The sequence below is a fragment of the Sus scrofa genome, chromosome 7, assembly GCF_054392235.1.
Source record: "Sus scrofa isolate SSC_HxYL_T2T_F1_AM1 chromosome 7, Sscrofa_HxYL_maternal_Yorkshire_Landrace_v2.0, whole genome shotgun sequence".
NCBI lineage: Eukaryota > Metazoa > Chordata > Mammalia > Artiodactyla > Suidae > Sus > Sus scrofa.
The window spans coordinates 122,739,885-122,763,624 of record NC_139389.1 but is presented as its reverse complement, the minus strand read 5'-3'; the positions used below and the strand labels follow the sequence as shown (position 1 = coordinate 122,763,624).

General features: G+C 44.0%; 1 protein-coding gene across 15 annotated transcripts in view; it reads left to right on the top strand.

Annotated features, from left to right (window-relative positions):
- The window catches only part of EFCAB11 (EF-hand calcium binding domain 11), a 191,886-nt gene that overhangs the window by 93,617 nt on the left and 74,529 nt on the right, over positions 1 to 23,740 (top strand). The window contains exon 6 of one of the 15 annotated variants that reach the window (XM_005666384.4): positions 16,219 to 18,808. Within the exon in view, the coding sequence (XP_005666441.1) occupies positions 16,219 to 16,300 (82 nt within the window). The 3' untranslated portion in view covers positions 16,301 to 18,808. 15 annotated transcript variants of the gene reach the window in all.

The window sequence follows — 23,740 nt, the reverse complement described above, 5'->3', positions numbered from 1 at the left end:
TAAAACAGAAAAGTTCTGCAGCTTCTCCCTGGGTATTCTGTCCAACCAGATTATTTTTAACATTTTGTCGTTTTCGCCAACTTGATCTTGACAGCTGTTTTTGGCAAATTGCTGTCAATGAGGGCATTACGTTGATTTTTTTAAAAATAAGTGTAGACACCAGAGATATGATTACCCCGTTGTATCTGAGGAGACTGAGGTTTAAGCGGGTAACTTTCTCGTGGCCAAAGAGCTGGTAAATGCAGAGACAGGACTTGGATGTAAGTTTGTTTGAATGCAGAATCTACATTTTTAAACTGTGCATATGGGGTCTTCACTCAGCAGAGGCAGCTAAGCCAGATGGTATCCGTTCATGAATCCTACGAGTGGTTGCCATCCTAGGTTGGAATGAGGTCCCGCCAGAAGGGTCTATAGAGTGAGAAGAGGATAGGACAAGGATGAAGCCCTGGGCAACACTGGTATGTAAAAAGCGAGACAGAGTTTAGAAAAGGAAGGAATGATCAAAAGTTTCAGTTGGCATGGGGCATTCACAAAAGGTAAGAGGACTTAAGAAGGACTCCTTGGATTTGACCGTATGAGCCACACTGATCATCTCAACGGATGCAGTCTGGATGAGATAATGGAGACAAAGGCCAGGTTGCTTGGCTTGAGGAGGGAATTGATGATGAGCAAGTAGAATGAACTGGTATAAAGGATGTTTGAAGAATAAATGCTAAAGAAGTAACCTGGAGTCCAGGGAGAGATTTAACAACATATGTGTGTCGGGAAGAAATAGTGAGCAGAAGTGAAGGTATAGGAACCTTGAAGAAGCCAATCGTGGAGGCGGGAGGAATGGGATCCAAACCTGGCCAGAGAATTATGACCAGATTGATCTTGGGTTTGGGTTTTGTGGGTTGGGTGTGACAAGAGGAACAAGGAGCCAGAGAGTGGAGGATAATGGTCAGTATAACTCCAGACATGGCACCACGAACTTTAGGCTGGGTAGAGAATAAGGGAAACCAGACAGACCTTCAGGGACTGGGGCCTAGGTGTCTCAAAAGATGTTGAAAGGAAGTTGGGACTGCACGAGCAATAGCGTTGTATGAGTAATGAGCTATGCACGGTGGATGGGATCTCGACCGTGAACAGTTCATACAGAGGAGTCCCGGGGAGTTGACAAGGCCCCTGGTCTTGCCATTAGGTTTAGCTTTTGAAGCAGAGTAGAGGTGAAGAGCATCAGAACTGATGAGCTCAAGGGACTCTAGGTCTGGAATTGTGGTTGAGACCTCACACTGGTATTCTTCTGTGTCTTCAGCTAACAAGAATACGTCTTCTTATAATTGTTATTAATCCAGAGGTTTATGTCTAAAGAGGTCTCTCCCTTTGGGATTAGCAGATGCAAACTATTATACACAGGATGGATCAACAGTAAGGTCCTACTATCTAGCACAGCAAACTATGTTCCATATGCGGTGACAAGCCATAATGGCAAGAATTTGAAAAAGAATGAACATGCATGACTGAGTCACTTTGCTGTACAGGAGAGATGAACACGACATTGTAAATCAACTGTACTTCAATACAATGAATAAAAAATAAAGAGGTCCCTCCCTGTTGCCATATGGATGCAACTAGAGGTTCTCGTACTAAGTGAAGTAAGTCAGAAAGACAGATACCAAATGGTACCACTTACATGTGGGATCTAAAAGATGGCAAAAATGATCCTATCTACGCAACAGAGACAGGTCACAGCCATGGACAGCAGACTTGTGGTTGCCAGGGCGGAGGGGGGCGGGGGTGGGACGGATGGGGAGTTTGGGATTGGTGGATGCAAACTGCTACATGAGGTCAGTGTAGGGCAATGAGGTCCTACTGTACAGCACAGGAAACTCTATGACTGGCTCACTTTGCTGTACCACAGAAATGGGAAGAAACATTGTAAATCAACTATGTTTTTTAAAAAAAGCAAAACCCAAAAAACAACCCTTTAATATTTCCAAGAGTTGGTAGGAGAATGAAATGCCCTTCCTGCCATTCCTCAGCTCTCTTGCACGCAGAGCCCAGTTGGGTTATAAACACTCCTCTTGGGAGGTGTCATATTCTTTAATCGGTGCCCGAGAAAATTGGTTGAAATCTTTAACTTTTTTCTCAAGAACTTCTTCTTGGAATTGGTAGAAGAAGGATATAAAAGTCCTAGATTCACGTCTTCTCCTTTTAGGGATGCACAGCTTATGCTTTCAGAAGAATAGAGTTGTTGTTCAAAATAATAATAGTAATAGTAAGAATAATAATAGCTCTTGTTTATTAAGCACTTGCTACATGCTGGCATCCCTTCATGTAGGTAATTCTTTACGGCCTTATAACACCTCCAGGAGGTGGGTACACTTTCCCTCTGTTTCATAGAAGAGGGATCTGAAGATGAGAGCCCTTGTCCAAGTCACTCAGCTTGTAAGTGACAGAGCCAACATTCAAACCCAGGCCATCTGCCTTCAGAACTCAAGGTTTACTGATGAAAAACAGCTTCTCGCTGGCTGGGGAGACCCAAGCCAGCCTCATATTCAAGGCCTGTGATTCCCGTTTGTGATGGAAGGAGAAGGGAGCTACCCTCAAGACCCTGGGTCCCAGAGATGCACCATTGGAACTAGGCTCCTGATTGGCCCACATCTCCCCAGTGCCCCAGTTCCAAGAGTCTTCAATCTGCTTCTCCCTGGAGCACAGGCTCCCTGCCTTTGAGCATCCATCAGCCCACACAGCACCGCTTTCTCATCCCAGTGCCCCTCACTGTTAGCGGCAGCGTGAGAAATCTTCCCAAAGTCCCCCCAAGAAATTAAACCTCTGGGCTCTACGTGCAAGAGAGCTGAGGAATGGCAGGAAGGGCATTTCATTCTCCTACCGACTCTTGGAAATATTAAAGGGTTGTTTTTTGGGTTTTGCTTTTTTAAAAAACACTTGATGTACAATGTTTCTCCCATTTCTGTGGTACAGCAAAGTGAGCCAGTCATAGAGTTTCCTGTGCTGTACAGTAGGACCTCATTGCCCTACACTGACCTCATGTAGCAGTTTGCATCCACCAATCCCAAACTCCCCATCCGTCCCACCCCCGCCCCCCTCCGCCCTGGCAACCACAAGTCTGCTGTCCATGGCTGTGACCTGTCTCTGTTGCGTAGATAGGATCATTTTTGCCATCTTTTAGATCCCACATGTAAGTGGTACCATTTGGTATCTGTCTTTCTGACTTACTTCACTTAGCATGAGAACCTCTAGTTGCACCCATGCTGCTGCATATGGAATTATTATGTCCTTTTTTATGGCTGAGTAGTATTCGTGTGTATGTGTGTGTGTGTGTGTGTGTGTGTTTATACACCACATCTTCTTAATCCATTCATCTGTCAATGGACATTTAGGTTGTTTCCATGTCTTGACTATTGTGAATAGTGCTGAACATAGGGAATGCATGTATCTTTTTGAACGAATGTTTTGTCCAGATGTATGCCCAGGAGTAGGATTGCTAGATGATATGCTAGCTCTATATTTAGTTTTCTGAGGTACCTCCATGCTGTTTTCCATAGGTACCAATTTATATTCCGACCAACAGTGAAGGAGGGTTCCCTTCTTTCCACACCCTCTCTAGCATGTATTTGTTGGCTTGTTAATAATGGCCAATCTGACCGGTATGAGGTGGTACCTCACTGGAGTTTTGATTTGCATTCCTCTGATAATTAAAGGGTTGTTCTGTACTGGCACATTACCATGATAGAGCTCAGCTGTTCACAGTGCAAGGAGGTGGTTGTGCTGATGTGGAAACTTTAGTTTGGTAATGCTCGGAAAAGTCATATAACAGGTGTGCAAGGAAGAAGAAAGCAGTTCTTGGGTAATGATAAAAATGAGTTACTCAATAGGAAGGACATACTCATATGTTTCTAAAATCATACTCATTTGTTTCTAAACTAATTTTCTATTTGCTGAAAGCTATTCTCGAGAAATGATACCTTGTCCTGTTCAGGCCTGACACCAATGTTCATATTTAAAAGATGCACTTACCAAGGTCTCTTGCTTGAATGAACTCCTGATGCATATTCAGAAGGTACTGAAGGAAGAGAAATGGATGAGCATAAGTCCTTAAAACAACCGTAGGGTGGGCATTCCTTTCAGCTTATGTTCACTAACCAGACAAAAGTTTTTATTTGACTTCTATCTGGAAGATTATAAGACTAGTTCACCTTATCTTGCAAGCAGTAAAACAGCAAGACAGTTTTGTTTTACTTTCAAAATTAGAAGCATTCCTCAACAGTATCAGTTTGTACCAAATCCCTAACCCTAAACTCCCCCTGCCCCACTGCCTTCTCCAACACACGTGCAGTGCAAGACATAGAGCAAGCAAAAGGTGAACCTAGACAGTCCCCCCAAGAATGGCCCAGAAAAATATCACAGAGGGTTTACCTTACTCCTGACCATGGAGCCTGAGGCCAGAGGGCTGATACCCACAGCCAGGTCCCAGAAATAATAACAAAAATGAAACCAGGAAATCAGGTTCCAACAAGGGCTTGATGAAGGCCCAGGTGTCACACCCAGGGGTTGAACCCAAACCAGGTGTTGGGGGCAAAGAAGCAACTAGAAGTCTGAGAGTAAAGAGAAGAGGAGTTGGCCATGCTGGAGGTGCTCAGGGTGGATTTCCGACTGGTAGGGCCAGTGGCTGGGCAGCGGAGTCACCAGCGCTCAAACTGGCTTGCAGTCTTCTTCCTCGTATTCATTCATCTAGCCCAGCAGCTCTGTACACGTGGTCCCGGCCCCAAGGGGTCTGTGAGGTCAAAACTGTTTTCATGATGCTAAGGCACTGTTTGCCTTGATGATGCAAAATCTGTGGTAGGTCAAACTGCATGAATCGTTTCATCTGTTTGTACTGGTAACCACTGTATTCTCCACCACTTTGCCCTCATAGTTAAAAAAAGAAAAGTCAGTGTCACTTAGGAAAATCCTTAAAGTGGCAATAAAAATTATTTTCTTAAAGCTTAAGCATCACGTGCACACATTTTTTTTTAACATTCTGGGAGGTATCCATACTGTTATTTCTGTTACAGGACAAAGCACGATGCTATGTCCAGAAAAAGCATTTGCAAGATTAAGTTGGGATCCAGATTGGCCAGTTTTACTGGAACACTATTTTTATTTGAAAAAATGACTGACAAACTGTGGTTGTTCAGGCTTTTGTATTTGGTGGACATTTTCTTAAAAATGAACAGAGTGGGCCTGTCCTTTCAAGGAAAAAAAACTGTGACAGTATTTGTTGCCAATGTTAACATTTGAGCTTTCAAGTGAAAATTAGAATTTGGGAAACTTGTATCCACCACTGTCAGCTTGAGAGTTTCTCAGTGCTTAAAGTCTTTTCTGATGAATTCAGTGGTGATATTAACAAATGTAGCCTTTTTAAATGTTGTATAATGAAATGTGTTAACATTTAGAAGATCTGTGTAACTCAGTGAATTAATATGTTTCAGATAACCAGTGCAAGATGTTACAAAATCATGGTTGGGTAAAAGATTCATTGAAAGTACAGAGTACACCAAAGGATTTTAATGTAGCAAAACATGAAAAGTTAATTGATATGGTTTCAAATTATACATTGCAGCTAGCCTTTAAGAAGCTACCACTTACTGAGTTATAGTGTAATATCAAAAAAGAATATCTACAATTATATGAAAAGACTATTAAAATACTCCTCCCTTTCACCTGTGTATCTGACTAAAGCTGTATTTTTTCTTTAGAAGCCACACTCGTAATGCCACAAAGGGAATTCTGAGGCAGATATGAGGATCCAACTATGGTTTATTAAGAATGTAAAAGACCAGGAGTTCCCCTTGTGGTGCAGCAGAAACAAATCTGATTAGTATCCATGAGGATGCAGGTTCGATCCCTGGCCTTGCTCGGTGGGTTAAGGATCTGGCGTTGCCATGAGCTGTGGTGTAGGTCGCAGACACGGTTCGTATCCTGCATTGTTGTGGCTGTGGTGTAGGCTGGCAGCTGTAGCTCTGATTTGACCCCTTGCCTGGGAATTTCCATATGCTGCCGGTGTGGCCCTATTAAAAAAAAAAAAGTAAAATCTCTTATCAGTATTTTATTTGTTTGTTTGTTTTGGAAGTTTTACTGAGCATTCATAAAAAATTATATTAAAAGGTAATGAAATCGTTTAAAAAATGGATTAATATTTTAATTTTTTTTGTTTTAACTTCCAGTATGGGAACTATTGATAGATATAACCCACATAAACAGAAGCCTTTGGCATTCTCAATTTTTAAGAGTTTAAAGGAATCCTGATGCCAAAAAGTTTGAGAACCACTGGTCTAGGGCAAATGGAATACCTTCTTGCCAGGTGCTGGGCCTGGGCTGGTACAGGGATAGTATGGGGCACTGGACAGACGCGGGCCTTGCAGAGCCCATAGTCACCTACAGTTAAATAGAAAATTCCCATAGAGAGTGGTAAATGCAGTGATAGGAGGAGCATAAGGTGCTATGGTAGCACCTGGCCCTGTGTAGGGAACACCTGCATGAGGAATTAATGTCTCAGGTGATGATCAAAAGATGAATAAGAGTTAGCAAGGCAACAAGTGCTTGATTATTTTGGGTGTACGGAAAAGCATGTAGAGAGGTCCCCCATACAAGAGACCATGACTTTGCTGCAGAAATAAAAGAAGTCGCGTACAATGGAGCACAAAGTGGAGGGGTGGTGAGACGTGAAGCTGGACTGGAAGACGGTAGGTAGCCAGGTCCCGAAGGGCTTCGTGAGTCCAGGCATGAGGACCTCCTCCTACGGGAGATGGAGGATCCCAGGGGTTCAGGTCGGGAGAGCGATGTCAGATTGCGTCTTAGACTGACCTCTGTAGAGATCTGTAGAGAATGGACGTCTAGAGACAGGCAGTCTGGTTGGAGTCACCGTGCCAATCAATAGAGAGATGATGGGATACAGCCGAGGCCTTGGAGAGACGTGGACCTATTTAAAAGCTCTGGGTGGAGACATTGGCAGACCTAGGTCAATAGACCGAGTGTGGCTAAAGAGGGAAGGGTAGGGACCAAGACTCAATTTAGTTTATTTGTGTCATTTTCTTAGATTCTACGTATAAGTGATAGACAGATGAACCTATTGACACAAAACAGAAATAGACTCACTGTGACACAGAAAAGAAACTTATGGTTACCAAAGGGGAAAGGGTGGGGGGCGGGAATAAGGAGTTGGGATAAACAGATACACAGACACACACACATTATATATACAATAGAGAAACAGCAAGTCCTACTGTATAGCAGAGGGAACTATATTCGATATCTTATTATAACCTCTAACAGAAAAGAATCTGAAAGAGAAATAACTCCCTCTCTCTCTCTCTCCGTGAGAGAGGGAATCACTTTGGCGTCCACCTGAAAGTACCACAACATTGTAAATCAACTATATTTCAATAAAAAATAATATTTTTGAAAAGACTGAATTTAGGTTTCACCTGGGAGTAAGAGAACGTTCCCTGACAGAGGGAACACAGGAGGTACAGGTCGTACAAAGGGGGAGGATGAAATCCATTTGAGCCAGCCCGGAGCTATCCAAGAGAAGACGGCCAGCATCTGGGTATGTGGGGCTGAGGCTGAGGATGACGATCTGGACCAGAAACACAGATTTAAGAGTTAGTAGCTTATGAACGGTAACTGATGCCACAAGACGAGGGAGATCTTGCAGAGGCGCTTTTTAAACAAAGAAGGGCAGCCTATCCAAGAGAAAACCATGGGACATGCCAACATTTATTTACTCCAACATTGAGTGCAACATTTACAAAGAAAGGACAGTGTTGCAAAGATGCTGGGGAAAGTGCCTAGAGAATTAACAGAATCCTAGAGCATTAACAGAATCATTGAGACCAAGGGGACAGAGGAAGAAGGAGGGGGTCAGTGATGACCCATGTTACCAAGAAGTCGGTGAAGTGAGAAAGAGAGTCTTCTAGATTTAGCAACAGGAGGTAGTTGTTGAGTCATTGACTGAATCCAGAACAATGTCAGTGGAGCCGTAGACACCAATAACTTTCAGAATGAGAAAGAAAAGAGGGGAGAGGGTTGGGGGCAGATAGAAAAAGGTGCGGGGTGGGGCAGATGGAGAGAAAGAGAGAGAAGGAAAGATGTTGAGATTTGAGATCATTGTAACTCTGTGGGATGACGCCTGGAGAGAGAGAAGGTTGAGAATACATGAGCGAAGGGGAAAATCCAGGGTGAGCTTCCAGAAAAGTCAGGAGGGAAGAGGATTTAGAGTACAGGTGGAGGGAAGCTGTGTCGCCAGTAGAAAACCAAGTTTCAATTAAGGCATTGGGTAGAGGGAGCATTAGCTGAAGAAGTTAGGATGTAAGATAGTTTAATTAGAAATGGAAGTTCCACGGTGCTCAGTGGAAAGGTTTAAGAGGAGGAGAGCAGGAGTTCCCGTTGTGGCTCAGTCGTTAACGAACCTGACTAGGAACCATGAGGTTGCCGGTTCGATCCCTGGCCTTGCTCAGTGGGTTAACGATCCGACGTTGCTGTGAGCTGTGGTGCGAGTTGCAGATATGGCTCGGATCTGGCATTGCTGTGGCTCTGGCGTAGGCCAGCAGCTGTAGCTCCGATTAGATCCCTAGCCTGGGAACCTCCATATGCCACGGGAGCGGCCCTAGAAATGGCAAAAAAAAGAGGAGAGCAGTGGGAGTTTGGATTAAAGGCAAGGAAAACAACAACAACACAGAGCAGAGTGAGGAAGAAGATGGGGGAGACTGGATGGCCAGAGGGGCTCACCAGAGTGACCAGGCCTAACAGTTACATGAGCACACAGGCGGGATAGACAGCTGTATCTTATTGTCGATATTGGCTGTTTAATTACACCAGTCTTATCTTTTGACGCAATCGTGCATTTATATCACAACCTAAACATTACCCTCAACAAGAGTGATTCTTTTTTTTCTCTTTTTTTTTTTAACCAAAACATCATTTTCTGGCCAATTCAAATTATTCCCATGTGTTCTGCTGTTTACTTTTATGTTCACCAGGTTAAATCTTCAGTTATGCTCTTGCCATTAAGAGTTCCCTGTGTAGACAAATCTATTCATTATGAACACATTTATTGCTTCATTGAGTTGCCTGTTTAAAATGCAGAGAACCACAAATTAAATGTAGTACTTTACCATTTTGAAAAAGAAAAATGGATGAATGAGTACTGTTTTCTTGAATTCAGTGGATTTGTCTTACATAATTAACAGTCCAGATTCATCGGCTAACAGATGCCAATCCTCGCTTGTTTTGATCCTTGTTCCTTATTGAAAGGGATGCGACCTAAGATTTGCACCTGCCGTGTTCTGCATCAGGGGAAATGATGAGTCAGATGTAATGGAGACAGTTGCTTTTGGGGGACAGCTAAGCTAAGTGATCTACAGAGACGGTGGTCTCCAACATCTATTTCTCTTGAGGTTAATTCTGAAATAGTTTCTTCATGACATTGTAAAACAAAATATCTCAGTAGTTTCAATAAAGGTTAAGCCACTCAATACTTCTACTAAATACTTAGAGATTCTGGGAGTTCCCATGGTGTCTCAGCAGGTGGAAAACCTGACATATTGTCTGTGAGGATAAGGGTTCTATCCCAAGCCTTGCTCAGTGGATTAAGGATCTGGCATTGGCCCAAGCTGCAGCGTAGGTCGCATGTGTGGCTTGGATCTGGTGTTGGCCAGCAGCCACAGCTCCGTTTTGACCCCCTAGCCTGCAAACTTCCATATGCCCTAGGTGTGACTGTCAAAAGAAAAAATATGAATATTAAAAAAATACTTGTAGATTCCAAGTCTAGCCCTCTCATAAATAAATATTGTGTTTAAGACTGTGGTGTCCATACTTTAATGACGTATCCTAATTTCTCTAGATTTCTAACATTGGTAAATGCAAATATCCCTGTGTTGACTATGTGTACGTGTGGACTTCAGTGTAGCCCAAGGGCACTGCCAAGTGAGCAATCCGCGGTTCATACTTAGGGGATCTGGTCTGGAGGGCAGCATTTATTTTCTTACTTCTCCCCATTGTAACCCCCAAGAGGCAAGTGTGTTCTGTTTCTTTTCTTTTTTTTGTGTGTGTGTTCTGTTTCTTCGCACATATAGTAGTGTCTCCTGTCAGTATCCAGGCTGGGTCAGACGAATGGCAAGAGCTTTGTCTTCCTTGTCACCTGCTCCAGTCGGGCTCCCAGCCCCACCAGCTCTTTCTTGTCTCATGCCTATTCTTTCTTTTTCTTCTTCTTCTTTTTACGGCCCCACCCGAGGCATATGGAAGTTCCCGGACTAAAGGTTGAATTGAAGCTGTAGCTCCCAGCCTACACCACAGCCACAGCAATGTGGGATCCCCAACCCACTGAGCCAGGCCAGGGATTGAACCTGTGTCCTCACGGATACCAGTTGAGTTTGTTAGCACTGAGCCACAAGGGGAACCCCTCATGTCTATTCTTGAAACTCTTTTTTTTTTTCTGACTTAGCCTCCACTCTTCCTCTCACTCAGACTTTTCAAGGACATCCCTGGAACTTTATTTCCTTTGTAAAGGAACTTACCTACATCCTTAACTTGGTGGTGGAACATTGCATCTGCCTTCCTGCCTTTTTTTTTTTTTTTTTTTTTTTTTTTGTCTTTTTAGGGCTATACCCATGGCATATGGAGGTTCCCAGACTAGGGGTTGAGTTGGAGCTCTAGCCGCTGGCCTATACCACAGCCACAGCAATGCCAGATCTGAGCCGCATCTGCCACCTCCACCACAGTTTATGGCAATACCAGATCCTTAACCCACTGAGCGAGGCCAGGGATCAAACCTCCGTCCTTATGGATACTAGTCAGATTTGTTTCTGCTGAGCCATGATGGGAACTCCTGCTTTCCTGCTTTAGCTGACATTCAGCTCTTCCTCAAGAGATCTGCCCAGCTGGTCTCCTAAAGGAACACTGCTTCCGAAGCACAATGCCCTTAGGAGACCAACCTTTCCTGCCTGAGGTAGACCATCTCTTTTGATCGACTGATGGACCGACTGATTTGCCCTCTATGTCCATAGTCCCGTCATGCACCGAGCTCCAGGTCACTGCATCACATGGAGCCTCTTCCCAGACTCAACGCCCTGACATCATCCCAGGTGCTACCTAGAACTTTAGAGTTTCAGTTCCTACCCTTTTTTAGTTTCAGTGACCTTTATCTGCATTACTCTAGCTGACTGCTCACTTAGTAGGACCACTGTTTGGGTCCTGGTAACGTCTGGACCATTACCAGGAAATGCACCTTCGCTAAGATCTTGCATTCAAATCTGGTTCCCCTAAGTCAGGAACCCTGATACAATATTGGGTGATAGGGCTGGTAGTGGGCATCCATGTGGTATTTCTAGCTTTTTATGGAAATGCTCCACAGAGTTCGTGGCTCAGCAGAAGTGAACCCGACCAGTATCCATGAGGATGCAGGTTCAATCCCTGACTTTGCCCGGTGAGTTAAGGACCTGGTGTTGCTGTGAGCTGTGGTGTAGGTGACATATACAACTTGGATCCCGAGTTGCTCTGGCTGTGGCGTAGGCCAGAAGCTACAGCTCTGAGTCAACCCCCAGCCTGGGAACTTCCATATGGTGAGGGAGCAGCCCTTAAAACAAAAACAAAAAAAATGCCCCTAAGTCTCACCATTTAGTGTGATACTGCTATAGGGTTTTGGTGAAAGGGAAAAAAAAAACTTTTATATTTGATATCTGCTCAATTTTTTCATTGTAAATAGATGTTGGACTTCCTTGAATTTTTTTTTTTCCCCACATGTGTGAAGTGATCATGTTTTTCTCCCTTAATCTGGTATTTGGAGCATTAAATATTTTTTCTCTTCTATTTTTCCTCTCCTTCGGAAACTTCTTTTAGTGTCAGTGCTTTCCCTTACAGCTTCTCCTTAATTTTTCCCCTTTCCATCTATTTCCCTAATTTCTCTTTCAATTTTTTCCTTCTACCTTTTTTATCTCTCTCTGTTGCATCCTGGGAAATTTTCTTAGTTTTGCCTTCCAGTTCATGAACTCTCTCTTAAGCTGTATCAAACTCACTAATTTAAAATTTTTTATTCCAAGATTTTCAGTTGGTTTCTTTTCATGTTTACCTTTTCTTATTTTACAATCTTCTGATTTGACAGTCTTGTTTGATGGCTCTTAATCCTGCCACTAAGATGACTTTGAGGATTTTTAAAATCTTTCTCAGAGTGTTCTATTTTAACTATTTCCTCAGATGTGAATTGTCTCATTTATTAGATTGCATTTAATCATGCTGCATATCCTTGCATATTTTGCAATTTTCTTTTCTTGAGAGCTTATTTCCCCAATGGATTTGCTCTGCAGGGATTCTCTGTGAGGTGCGGTTCTGAGGTTTTCTTAACCCCAGACCCATGAGTACCTTAGCTCTGAAACAAGTCATCAATTAAGCATGACTTGGGGAGTTCCCTTCATGGCACAGCGGAAATGAATCTGACTAGGAACCATGAGGTTGCGGGTTCTATCTCTGGCCTTGCTCTGTGGGTTAAGGATCTGGCATTGCCATGAGCTGTGGTGTAGGTCGCAGACGTGGCTCAGATCTGGCATTGCTGTGGCTATGGTGTAGGCCAGCAGCTGTAGCTCCGATTAGACCCCTAGCCTGGGAACCTCCATATGCCATGGGTGTGGCCCTAAAAAGGACAAAAAGACGAAAAAAAAAAAAAAAAAAAAAGAAGAAGCGTGACTTGGGAATCCTACTGCAGGGAAGTAAAAAATTCTGTGCCCACAAGCAATGCAGACCCAGATGCTAGTCAAGGATAGGGGTCTTATCTTCATTTCTAGCCACAAGTGATTTGGGGTCTTGACCCTGCCTGGAAAAATGGAACTGATCTCACCTCTCTCTCCCCATTTGTGGGGGCACATTCAGCCCCTTTCTCTTTGCAGATAGAGAAACCTCAGGCCCCTCCAGTCTTCTTGGTACCTGCCCCCACCCCATTCTCAACAATGGTCACAGAGTCTTAGTCATCACTTAACCCCTGTGAGCTTATGATCCTTTTCGAGTCAGAGCCTTCCCTATTTTGTCTTTGAAAATGGTTTCAATCAGTAGAAGCCCCAGCAGAAAATAGAGTATCACTCAGATACTGAAATTCAAGAGATTGTAATGAAGGAACTCTTTCTAGAAGTATGGGCAGGAATAAGGAATCTAACAAGGTCATCTGAGGTTCCAGAGGCTAGGCAGTTGTCACCACCGCCAGTCCCGAAGGGGCAAGGAACGGGAGGTTATTATTGGAGCCCAGGGAGAGCTGGAGCAGTGGAGGAGGGTAGAATCTGAGTTTGGAGGGCAGTAGCCACTACCAGAAGGAAGAACGGAGGCAGAGAGGGAGCAGGAAAGAAATGCCCCATGCTCTCTCCTCCTCTTTCCCATTTCTTGCTGGTAAATTCTGTTGGCCAAATCCAGCTGGAAGGCACCAGCAAGGGAGCCTAGGTAATGTGGTCCAGAGGGGCACAGAGCAAAGCATGGAATGGATTAGGGGGGTATGCAAGTAGATGCTTATGCGATTTAAAAAAATTTTTTTTTCTCTGTTAATTCTATATGTTGCAGTGGACTGAGAATTGTCAGCACATAATTACCTTGCCATGTTGACTCAGAAGTCTAGCAATCCCTACTCCAACCTCTTACCCAGCTGAATCTCTCCTTAGGGCACACCCTGGATGTTTGCAGGGCATGTGGAAGCCCATGTGCTGTATGCCTCCCTCTCTCTCTCTCCCTCTCTCTCTCTCTCTCTGTGTGTGTATATATATATGAAAATTATAGATCAAGGTCAACTGTTATACACAATATGTTCAATCTTTCTACTTTGACAAATACACTTTATTTGCCTTTTTTTTTCTTTTTCTTTTTTTTTTCTTTAGGGCCACACCTTCAGCATATGGAAGTTCCCAGAGTAGTCGTCGAATCGGAGCTGCACTTTAATCACACCTGAAAGACAGAACTGTGATTTAGAACCCATCAGTTCCTGAGAGACCCTCATGGGACACCCCTGGCACAGGGGAGAGTTAGCCTCTGTTTCTGGCTCTGCTCTGCCTGACAAGGAGCCTCTCACGCACTTGTGTGGACACCCAGCCTTCACATCCCACCTTAATCCACGTGTCCTACAAATAGCCACCCTTTGGGTGGACTCTCAGGAAGAGGCCTGCATAGGCACTGAAAGTGGGCTTGGGGCAGTTTGGGTAGGGACTGTAGGCTCCCAGGAACCTGAAATGCACTCTCAAAGGTGGAAGATGGAGAGTTCCCATGGCAGCTCAGCAGAAACGAATCTGACTGGCATCGTGAGGTTGCAGGTTTGATCCCTGGCCTTGCTCAGTGGGTTAAATGATCCGGCGTTGCCGTGAGCTGTGGTGTAGGTCGCAGACTGGGCTCAGACCCCGAGTTGCAGTGGCTGTGGCAGAAGCCGGCAGCTACAGCTCCAATTAGACCCCTAGCCTGGGAACCTCCATGTGCCATGGGTGCCACCCTAAAAAGACAAAAAAAAAAATGTGTTTAAATTAAAAATAAAAGATGGAGGACGGAGGATGTAGGGGTGGACATATCTCGTTGCTCCTGCAGACTCCTGCGGGGAGGGGTGCAACCAAAGAAGGGCCAGAGCAGAGCCCTCTAAAGTGCAGGGCCCAGGGCAGGGACCCTCTGGCCTGGATCTGATGCAGGTCCCATTACACCTGATCTGCATCTCCATCAAGACCATTGGTCCCTTCTCTTCTCTATGTTTTTCTCAGACTGTGGGCCTCTTGGGAGACTCCCTGTCCCTGTGCGATCTGGCCCTCTGGTCCATCATACTCTTGGCAAGGCCCTCAGCTTCCTAGCCCCTTTGTCCTTCCACCACCCCCATCGGGGAACCCGACTCTCCATCCTCCTGCTTCCCACTCAGCTCGCTGAGTGCCTGCAGTGTGAAGAATGAGCAGTATACACACCCCAGCTGGATCTCTGGACCAGCAGATCCATCCGTCTTCTCCCAGACCGCTCTTTCACAGTTCCCCCGGGAGCATTTTCAAATCTTCACCACTTTTCTTAGGCTCTTGACCTACCTCCTCTGTGTCATTCTCAGTATAGAGCCTCACGTCCCATTTCTCTAAGAAAACAGAAGTCTGCAAAGCCACACTGTCTTTTTCTCCCTGCGCCCCTCTGCAGTTTTACTGTACACTGATGACAGTGAGGATGAAGGGTAATGGCTAACTTTTGCCACCCCTAACCCTAACCTGCGCCATGCCTCCTCCCCCGGGCACAGAGGGGAAGGGGCTATTTCCACAGCCCCCTCCAGGCTCTGGTGGATTGTTCCTCCATCAGTTTGGATTCTGCCTCTCTCCTTCCTGGGGACCTAATGGCATCAGTTATCTCCTCTGTCTAATGTTCTGCATTTAGGCTGCCGTCCCCCCTCAGCCTCTCATATCCACATCTCCTCCAGTCTTATTTCTGCCCCAGTAACTCCACTGAAACCACTCTGACCAGGTTCAACAATCACCTTATTGGCTAAAGCCAATGGGTGCTTTAGTCCTTCTCTGCAGCATTGGACACTAGTGAGCTCACCTTCTGGGCGTGGTCTATGCCCTTGACATCCGGACTCTTCCTGCTTCTCTGGCCAACTCTCCGAGTCGCCGTCCCTTCAGCATTGTCTTCCTCGGATTTCTGCCCTGGGCTGGTTGCCTTCGTATTCATTAAGTTCTCAGCACTGACCTGTGAAGGTGTATTTCATCAATATCAAATTATGTATGCAAATCAAGTGGCAGGTTCAAATTCAAGCAAGGTACTCAAGTCTTTAAAAGTTTAAAAGCAAGAAGGAGTAAACTTTTTTTGGAGTTTCCAATTATAAATGATGTATTATTTATTGCAAGGGGGGGTCCACGGAGGGGAAAAAGCTATAATAGCTTATTTCAGAATATGGCTATACGTTAGCAACAGAAAGGATGTCGCTATCTTATTAGAAGTACAACAAAGAGATTACTTGGCAGCTGTCTCTCACATTGTCATTTCATTTCACTCTGTAGTTCTTGGCAGAGAATCTAGAAAAGAAAAAAGTAAATAATTAAGCCACACTGGGTTCTCCGAGACTAAATGATTTCTGCTGTTCTGTGAAACACATCCTAAAAGGCAATGTATGTTTCATGATTATTTGAAATAGAACATTTTCAAAAAAATTTTTCCCCACTAGAGACATGTGATGAAATATTACGGCTTTTTCCCTTCCAGGTCTCATCGTAAAGTTTGTCTGAGCGCCATCCCTAGAACTCCAGGGCCAGACATCAGCCTAGGGGCCATGATTAGATCTTGAAACCTACCTTGAAAAAAGAATTCCACAGAGAACTATTTAGGGCTGTCTTTTCATTGAGATAAAGGAAGCTACATGTAGAGCATTTATTTGTTTATTCCTGTATCATTCACTGCACAAATAATTATGTTAATAGCCACTTAAAATCATCTTAGAATGGATATCATTTAATGTGAGAGGTGCTGCGTTTATTTTTTTCTTTATTTGGCCTTTCCCTGCCATGGTTTCTTTTTCCCACCTTCAGAATGTGTTTACCTACTTTGCATAGTCATGTTTTCATATTGTTATGATTCCCTCTGTTCCTGTTGCAGTCATTTCAGTAATGACTTGGGTTATGGTATCTTTGTGCTGCTCTATACTTAAGCAGAAGAAAACTCTTACCAGTCCAGGAAAAGAAGAAATCGTCAAAATTAACTCAGAACATAGAGGTCCATTGCCTGCTGATTTGTACAGTTTGGGGTTTTAACAACATAAGTATGAACTGAAAGCAGTGATATTATGAGCACTTTTTTTTTTTTTTTTTTTGTCTTTTTTTTTTGCTATTTCTTGGGCCGCTCCCGAGGCATATGGAGGTTCCCAGGCTAGGGGTCGAATCGGAGCTGTAGCCACCGGCCTATGCCTAAGCCGCAGCAACGGGGGATCCGAGCTGCATCTGCAACCTACACCGCAGCTCACGGCAACGCCAGATCGTTAACCCACTGAGCAAGGGCAGGGACCGAACCTGCAACCTCACGGTTCCTAGTCGGATTCGTTAACCACTGCGCCATGACGGGAACTCCGAGCACTTTAATTCTTATTGACATGTCCAAGAAAATGAATATGGCTAAGATGGAGATAGATGAGACATATGCAGATTTCGTGGGGAACATTTTGTTTTTTTGTTTTTTTTTTTTATTTTCCCACTGTACAGCAAGGGGGTCAGGTTATCCTTACATGTATACATTACAATTACAGTTTTTCCCCCACCCTTTCTTCTGTTGCAACATGAGTATCTAGACGTAGTTCTCAATGCTATTCAGCAGGATCTCCTTGTAAATCTATTCTAAGTTGTGTCTGATAAGCCCAAGCTCCCCATCCCTCCCACTCCCTCCCCCTCCCATCAGGCAACCACAAGTCTCTTCTCCAAGTCCATGATTTTCTTTTCTGAGGAGATGTTCATTTGTGCTGGATATTAGATTCCAGTTATAAGTGATATCATATGGTATTTGTCTTTGTCTTTCTGGCTCATTTCACTCAGTATGAGATTCTCTAGTTCCATCCATGTTGCTGCAAATGGCATTATGTCATTCTTTTTTATGACTGAGTAGTATTCCATTGTGTATATATACCACATCTTCCGAATCCAATCCTCTGTCGATGGACATTTGGGTTGTTTCCATGTCCTGGCTATTGTGAATAGTGCTGCAATGAACATGCGGGTGCATGTGTCTCTTTTAAGTAGAGCTTTGTCCAGATAGATGCCCAAGAGTGGGATTGCAGGGTCATATGGAAGTTCTATGTATAGATTTCTAAGGTATCTCCAAACTGTTCTCCATAGTGGCTGTACCAGTTTACATTCTCATGGGGAACATTTTGAATGCTCTTAATTTTCTGGCCCTACACACGTGCCCCAAAGAGCACAAGGCAGAACTGAATATGGTGCCTAACCCAGAGTAAGAACCAATGCATGTTGGTACAGGAATGTAAAAGCTACAAATGTATGCCTCAGGCTGGGTGGGATATCATAGGGAGTGGTGGGGCTTGTGGCAAACTGGAGAGCTCCCAAGTTGCCTAAAGGCATCCATGTTTAAAAAATGGAGGCGTTTCCTGGTGGCTCAGCAGGTTAAGGATCTGGCATTGACACTGCTGTGTCTTGGTTTACAACTGTGGTGTGGGTGCAATCCCTGGCCAGGGAACTTCTTCTGCATGCCACAGGAGTGGCCAAAAAAAGAAAATTGAAAAACACTGTGCCAGCCAAACAAAAACATGTCTAGAGATTCAGTATTGTCCCAGCTTGAGGGTTCTTGTCCCTCGCCTTATTTCCTCTCTTCCCCTTTCCTCACTCTTTTACCTCCCACCACCATCCACCCCATATCTCAGATTCTTGCTGCCCCAGCCAAGAGCTGCAATCAGAGTTCCTACCTCATTTCAAAGAATAACAAGAGGTACCTGGGTTTGAGAGTGTTTGCTTACATATGAACCAAGCATCATTTAAAACACTTTTTAAAACTTTGCAATCCTTGTTAGTTAATATATATATATAAACACACACACACACATATATATATACATACACACACATACATATACATATATAATACATATTCTTCATTTGAAAGTTCTAATAATACAGAAATAAAGTAAAATGTGTTTCCCTCATTCTCCCCTCTGCCAACCCCATTCCCCAGGTAAATATTATTAGCTGTATGGTGTGTATTTATCTAGATTTGTTCTAAGTGTATAACATATGCATACACATGCTTACAAACATGGATTGTGTATAAATATAATATTATTAAAATGCTACATACTATTCTGCATCTTGCTTTTTCATATGTTACATATGAATTTTCATAATAATATGATTATATCACTTTCTTTGTAACTGCTATAATTTACTTAGCCCCTATTAGTGACATTTCAATTGCTTCTAGCTTTTCTGCTATTTTTCTGTATCTAACTCTCTCTCTGGGTGTGTGCGAGCCATCTCCACATTCAAAACCAAACTGATCTTCTTCCCTCAAACCTGCTTCTCATAAAGTTTGCCCATCTTTTTCTTTTTTTAATTTTGATTTTTAAGGCCACAGCTGCAGCATATGGAAGTTCCCAGGCCAGGGGTCAAATTGGAGCTGTCGCTGCCGGCCTGCACCACAGTCATGGCAACGCCAGATCTGAGCCCCATCTGCCACCCACACCACCGTTTGTGGTGCTTTTCCCACCTTAAGCCCCAGTAGCCCCACCCTTAGTGTTGCAGATGCCAAAACCCCTGCAGGCATCCCAAGCCCCTTTCTTTTTACCTCTGCCTGACCTCCACTGTGTCAGCACCTCTCAGCAACTCCACTCCTGCACCCCGTCCAAGCCCCCACCATCAACTCAGCCTCCCAGCCTAGCTCCACGCTTCTGCCTTTGCCCAACAGTCTGATCTCGAGTGTGTTCTTAATGCAAAAGATCCATTTCACATGTGCGGCAGGGCAGGCCACTTGTTTGCTCCCAGCCCCCCATGGATTCTTGTCTCACTTGCATGAAAACCAGGATCCTTACACTGGTCATCAAGGCCTTCAATGATCCACTGTCTCCCTACCCAAACTCACCCTAACTCTCCCCTTTGCTCGTACTGCCCTAGCCCCGCTTGCCTCCTCACTCTTCTTCAACTATAACAGGCATCCCTGTCTCAGGGCCTTTGCACATGCTTTGCCTTCTGTCAGCAATGCTCTTCCCCTAGATACATGTGAACCTGCTTCCAAACACATTCAAGTATTCAGCTGTCCCCTTTGCTGAGAAGTCATCCCTGCCCATGGTATTTATTTATTTATTTTTATGTCTTTTTAGGACCATACCCATGGCATATGGAGGTTCCCAGGCTAGGGGTCCCATCGGAGCTACAGCTGCGAGCCTATACCACCGCCACAGCAACATGGGATCTGAGCTGTGTCTACAACCTACACCACAGGTCACAGCAACACCAGATCCTTAACCCACTGAGCGAGGCCAGGGATCAAACCGGAAACCTCATGGTTCCTAGTCAGATTTGTTTCCGCTATGCCAGGAACTCCCTGCCCATGGTATTTATAAAGAACACACTTCTCAGCTTTCTCCATCCTCCTCTGTAGTACTTATCACCAACTAATGTACTTTACAATAGAGGTTACTTTTTATTTTATTATCTGTCCCTACAACTCGATGAGAGCAGGAAGTGTGCCTGGCGCTCAGTAGGCTCACAATAGTTAGTTGTTGAATGAACAGATGCTGTGAATGTGTCAGCTCTCATCATCCATGTACATATTTATCTGTTCATGTGTGGGGCTATCCTAGGTGCATTATTAGAAGTGGAATTGCTGCGCCAAAGGGCTTGCATATTTTAAATGTAGTGGATACTGCAAATGGCTTTCCAAAAAGGTTGTACTATTTGGTCAACTATATAATTGTTCTTGTAAAAAAAAAAAAAAAGATGTATTTTTAAAATAGAATCTAACCTGGATGTAGGAGTGAGGGTACAAGGGAAAGGGGACCTTTTCATCCAGAGATTCTTCTTCTGAGATTTCTGAACGTAGACCTCTGGTGGATATTGAGCATCTTTTTTAAACTAGAAATGTTGCCAACAAAGCACAATCATTTTAGCAGTATCTGTGACTCGGTCACCAACATAAGTCATAGATATTTTTGTGTCAGAATATAAGTGAGAGTTCCCGTCGTGGCGCAGCAGAAATGAATCCAACGAGGAACCATGACGTTGTGGGTTCGATCCCTGGCCTCAATCAGTGGGTTAAGGATCTGCCTGTTGTTGCTGTGAGCTGTGGTGTAGGTCGCAGACTTGGCTCGGATCCTGCGTTGCTGTGGCTGTGATGCAGGCCGGCGGCTGTAGCTCCGACTGGACCCCTGGCCTGGGAACCTCCACATGCTGTGGGTACAGCCCTGAAAACAAAACAAAACAAAAAAATAAGTGATTGTGGCTGTCTTGCATTTGTTCACTGTCTTCCCTGCTTTGGAATCACACTGGATGCTCTTTCCCTCGAACCCTCCTTTTCTTTCCCCACCACTAGTTATTCGTCCTGCTACCAGACCTTGTTATTTAATGTGTTAATAAAGACGCACCTATAATACCTTATTGCTAATTTGTTTTTTAATGCTCTTGTATCTATTTCAATATAATTGGTTTCATTTTATGCATTTGAAATTAGAGTCTTTATCAAACTGCCACAAGGGTCCACGGTGCAAAGACAGTTAAGAGCTCTGTTCATCGAAGGTACTGCTGTTTATTTGAAGAAGTTCCTCACATAGATAATCATTAGGTCTTTTATAAAATGAAAAGTGCCACAAAATTTCAGTGCCAGGATAATAGATGCACTAATATTCATGGCTCTTGTGTCTTTCATTCATTCATCCAATGCTTATTTATTTATTTATTTATTTTTGGTCTTTTTAGGGCTGCACCTGCAGCATATGGAGGTTCCCAGGCTAGGGGTCCAATGGGAGCTACAGCCGCCAGCCTACACCACAGCCACAGCAATGCCAGATGTGAAGTTTGGCATATGAGTCACCAGGTAGAGGTGGTAAGTACAGATGGGGCTGGGTCTTAGGAAGCCATGTGGTCTGAAGGTGTAACTCTGGAAATTGCCAGCATTTAGAAGTTCCAACTCTGCACATGATCACGTAGGGAGAAAACATGCATAGAGAAGAAAGCAAGGAGCAAAGCCGGAGCTCTCCAACATGCAGAGGTGGGCAGAGGAGAGGAGTTGAGTAAAGGAGGGAAATGCTTTGGGTAGGTGTTTCTGATGTGCATCGCTGGCTTGGGGTCACTTTATTAAAATTTTTTTTTATTGTTATTTCCCCAATACAATTTTTTTTTCTACTGTACAGCATGGTGACCCAGTTACACATACAAGTACACATTCTTTTTTCTCACACTGTCATGCTCCATCATAAGTGTGAAGTCACTTTAAATATTGCACAGTGAGCATAAGCCAGGACTACATCCTCATCTGTGGTTCGCAGTTCTACACAGAGCATTGCATAGAGATGCACCTCATAAGTAAGCATCGGGAGAGTTCCGCTGTGGCTCAGTGGTAACGAACCAGACTAGCAGCCATGAGGATGCAGGTGTTTCCCACTTGTGTGTCAGCAAGTGGCATCACCCTCCACCCACTGACTCAAGCAGAAATGGTTCAAGGATCTTCCTTGAACCATACCTTCCCTTCGCTTGCCTCCCCTCATGCAATTCATCAGCCAATCCCACTGGTTTGGCATCCAGAATACCTGTGACAGTGCTATTCAAAACGTGGTTGGCAGGTTGTTGCTGGTCCATGACGAGTTAGGTGTAGACATTGAGAGCCAGCATTAGAAGCTTTTGTAGCAGCTTGAAATTGTGTGATGGCCATTTTCACAACGGCAGACTCATCTTACTGAACGGGGTATAGACCACTTCAGTTCTGGCAAGAGTCATGTGTGATGCAAGTTGTGTAATGATCGTGTGCAGTAAGACCACGTGATATACCTGCAGGTGACAGATTATGATTGTTTGTCAGCTATACTCTGAAAGGGTATAAAAATCTGTGACAATGTAAGCATTTATTTCTATAACTTATATATGAGTTTTCCTTCTTTCTTTCTTTTTCCCTTCTTTCTTTTATTTTTGTTTTTGTTTTTGCTTTTTAGGGCCTCACCGAAGGCATATGGAAGTTCCTAGGCTAAGTGTTGAATTGGAGCTACGGCTGCTGGTCTACACCATGGCCACAGCAATGCCAGAGGCGAGCTGCATCTGCGACCTACACCACAGCTCACGGCAACGCTGGATCCTTAACCCACTGAGCAAGTCCAGGGATACCCGCAACCTCTTGGTTCCTAGTCGGATTTGTTTGCGCTGCGCCACGATGGGAACTCCAGTTTTCATTTTTAATCAAACATTTTCATTTTGTTTTTTAACATTCTCAGTTCATTAGGAAATAAAGTTTATGGGAGTTATTTTCACCCTCAAGTTACAAGAAGGTAAAACAAGCCTCACGGGAGTTTCTTTGTTTGTGAAAAAACACATTTCTTTTCTCTTCTTTTTTGAAAGGCTGCACTTGTGGCATATGAAAGTTCCCAAGCCAGGGACTGAATCCAAGCCACAGCTGCAACCTACACAACACTGGATCCTTTGACCTGCTGTGCTGGGCCAGGAAATAAAACCTGCCCTTCTGCAGCAAACCAAGCCACCTCAGTCAGGTTCTGAACCCATTGCACCACAGCGGGAACTCCCAAAATTCTTGTCTTTTCTGAATGTGGCAACAGTATAAACTAAATGGTGGAAGTAGAGGTGATTCTGAAGAAACAAAGACCTAAGGGTACATATTGGTTTTCCTTGAAACCGTGATCTCTCACATACTGGGTGCAGTTTACAGCTGCCGTTGCTGTTGGCCTCCTGAAAGCATAATGCTTAGTGATTTGTAGAGAAGCAATGGAACTCCCAGAACGTAAAGGGTAGCAGTATCCACAATGACACAGAAATAAAGTGTTTCTTTAATGGCATTACCTACCCCCCCCCCCAAAAAAAATTAAGTTCAAAACCACGAGAATATTTTGAAAGAAAGACCATTGGATTAAAAGGCTGCTTGAAACAGATGTTCAGTATTTCACATAGAAACATTAGGGCTTTACAGCCTTCTTCCTAAGTAGCATTTCAGCTTGCCAAGACTAAAATCCATATACAGTTGGTGAGTCCACAGCGAAAGATCGTTTCAAAGGTATTTGCTTAGAAGTGTTAGGTGA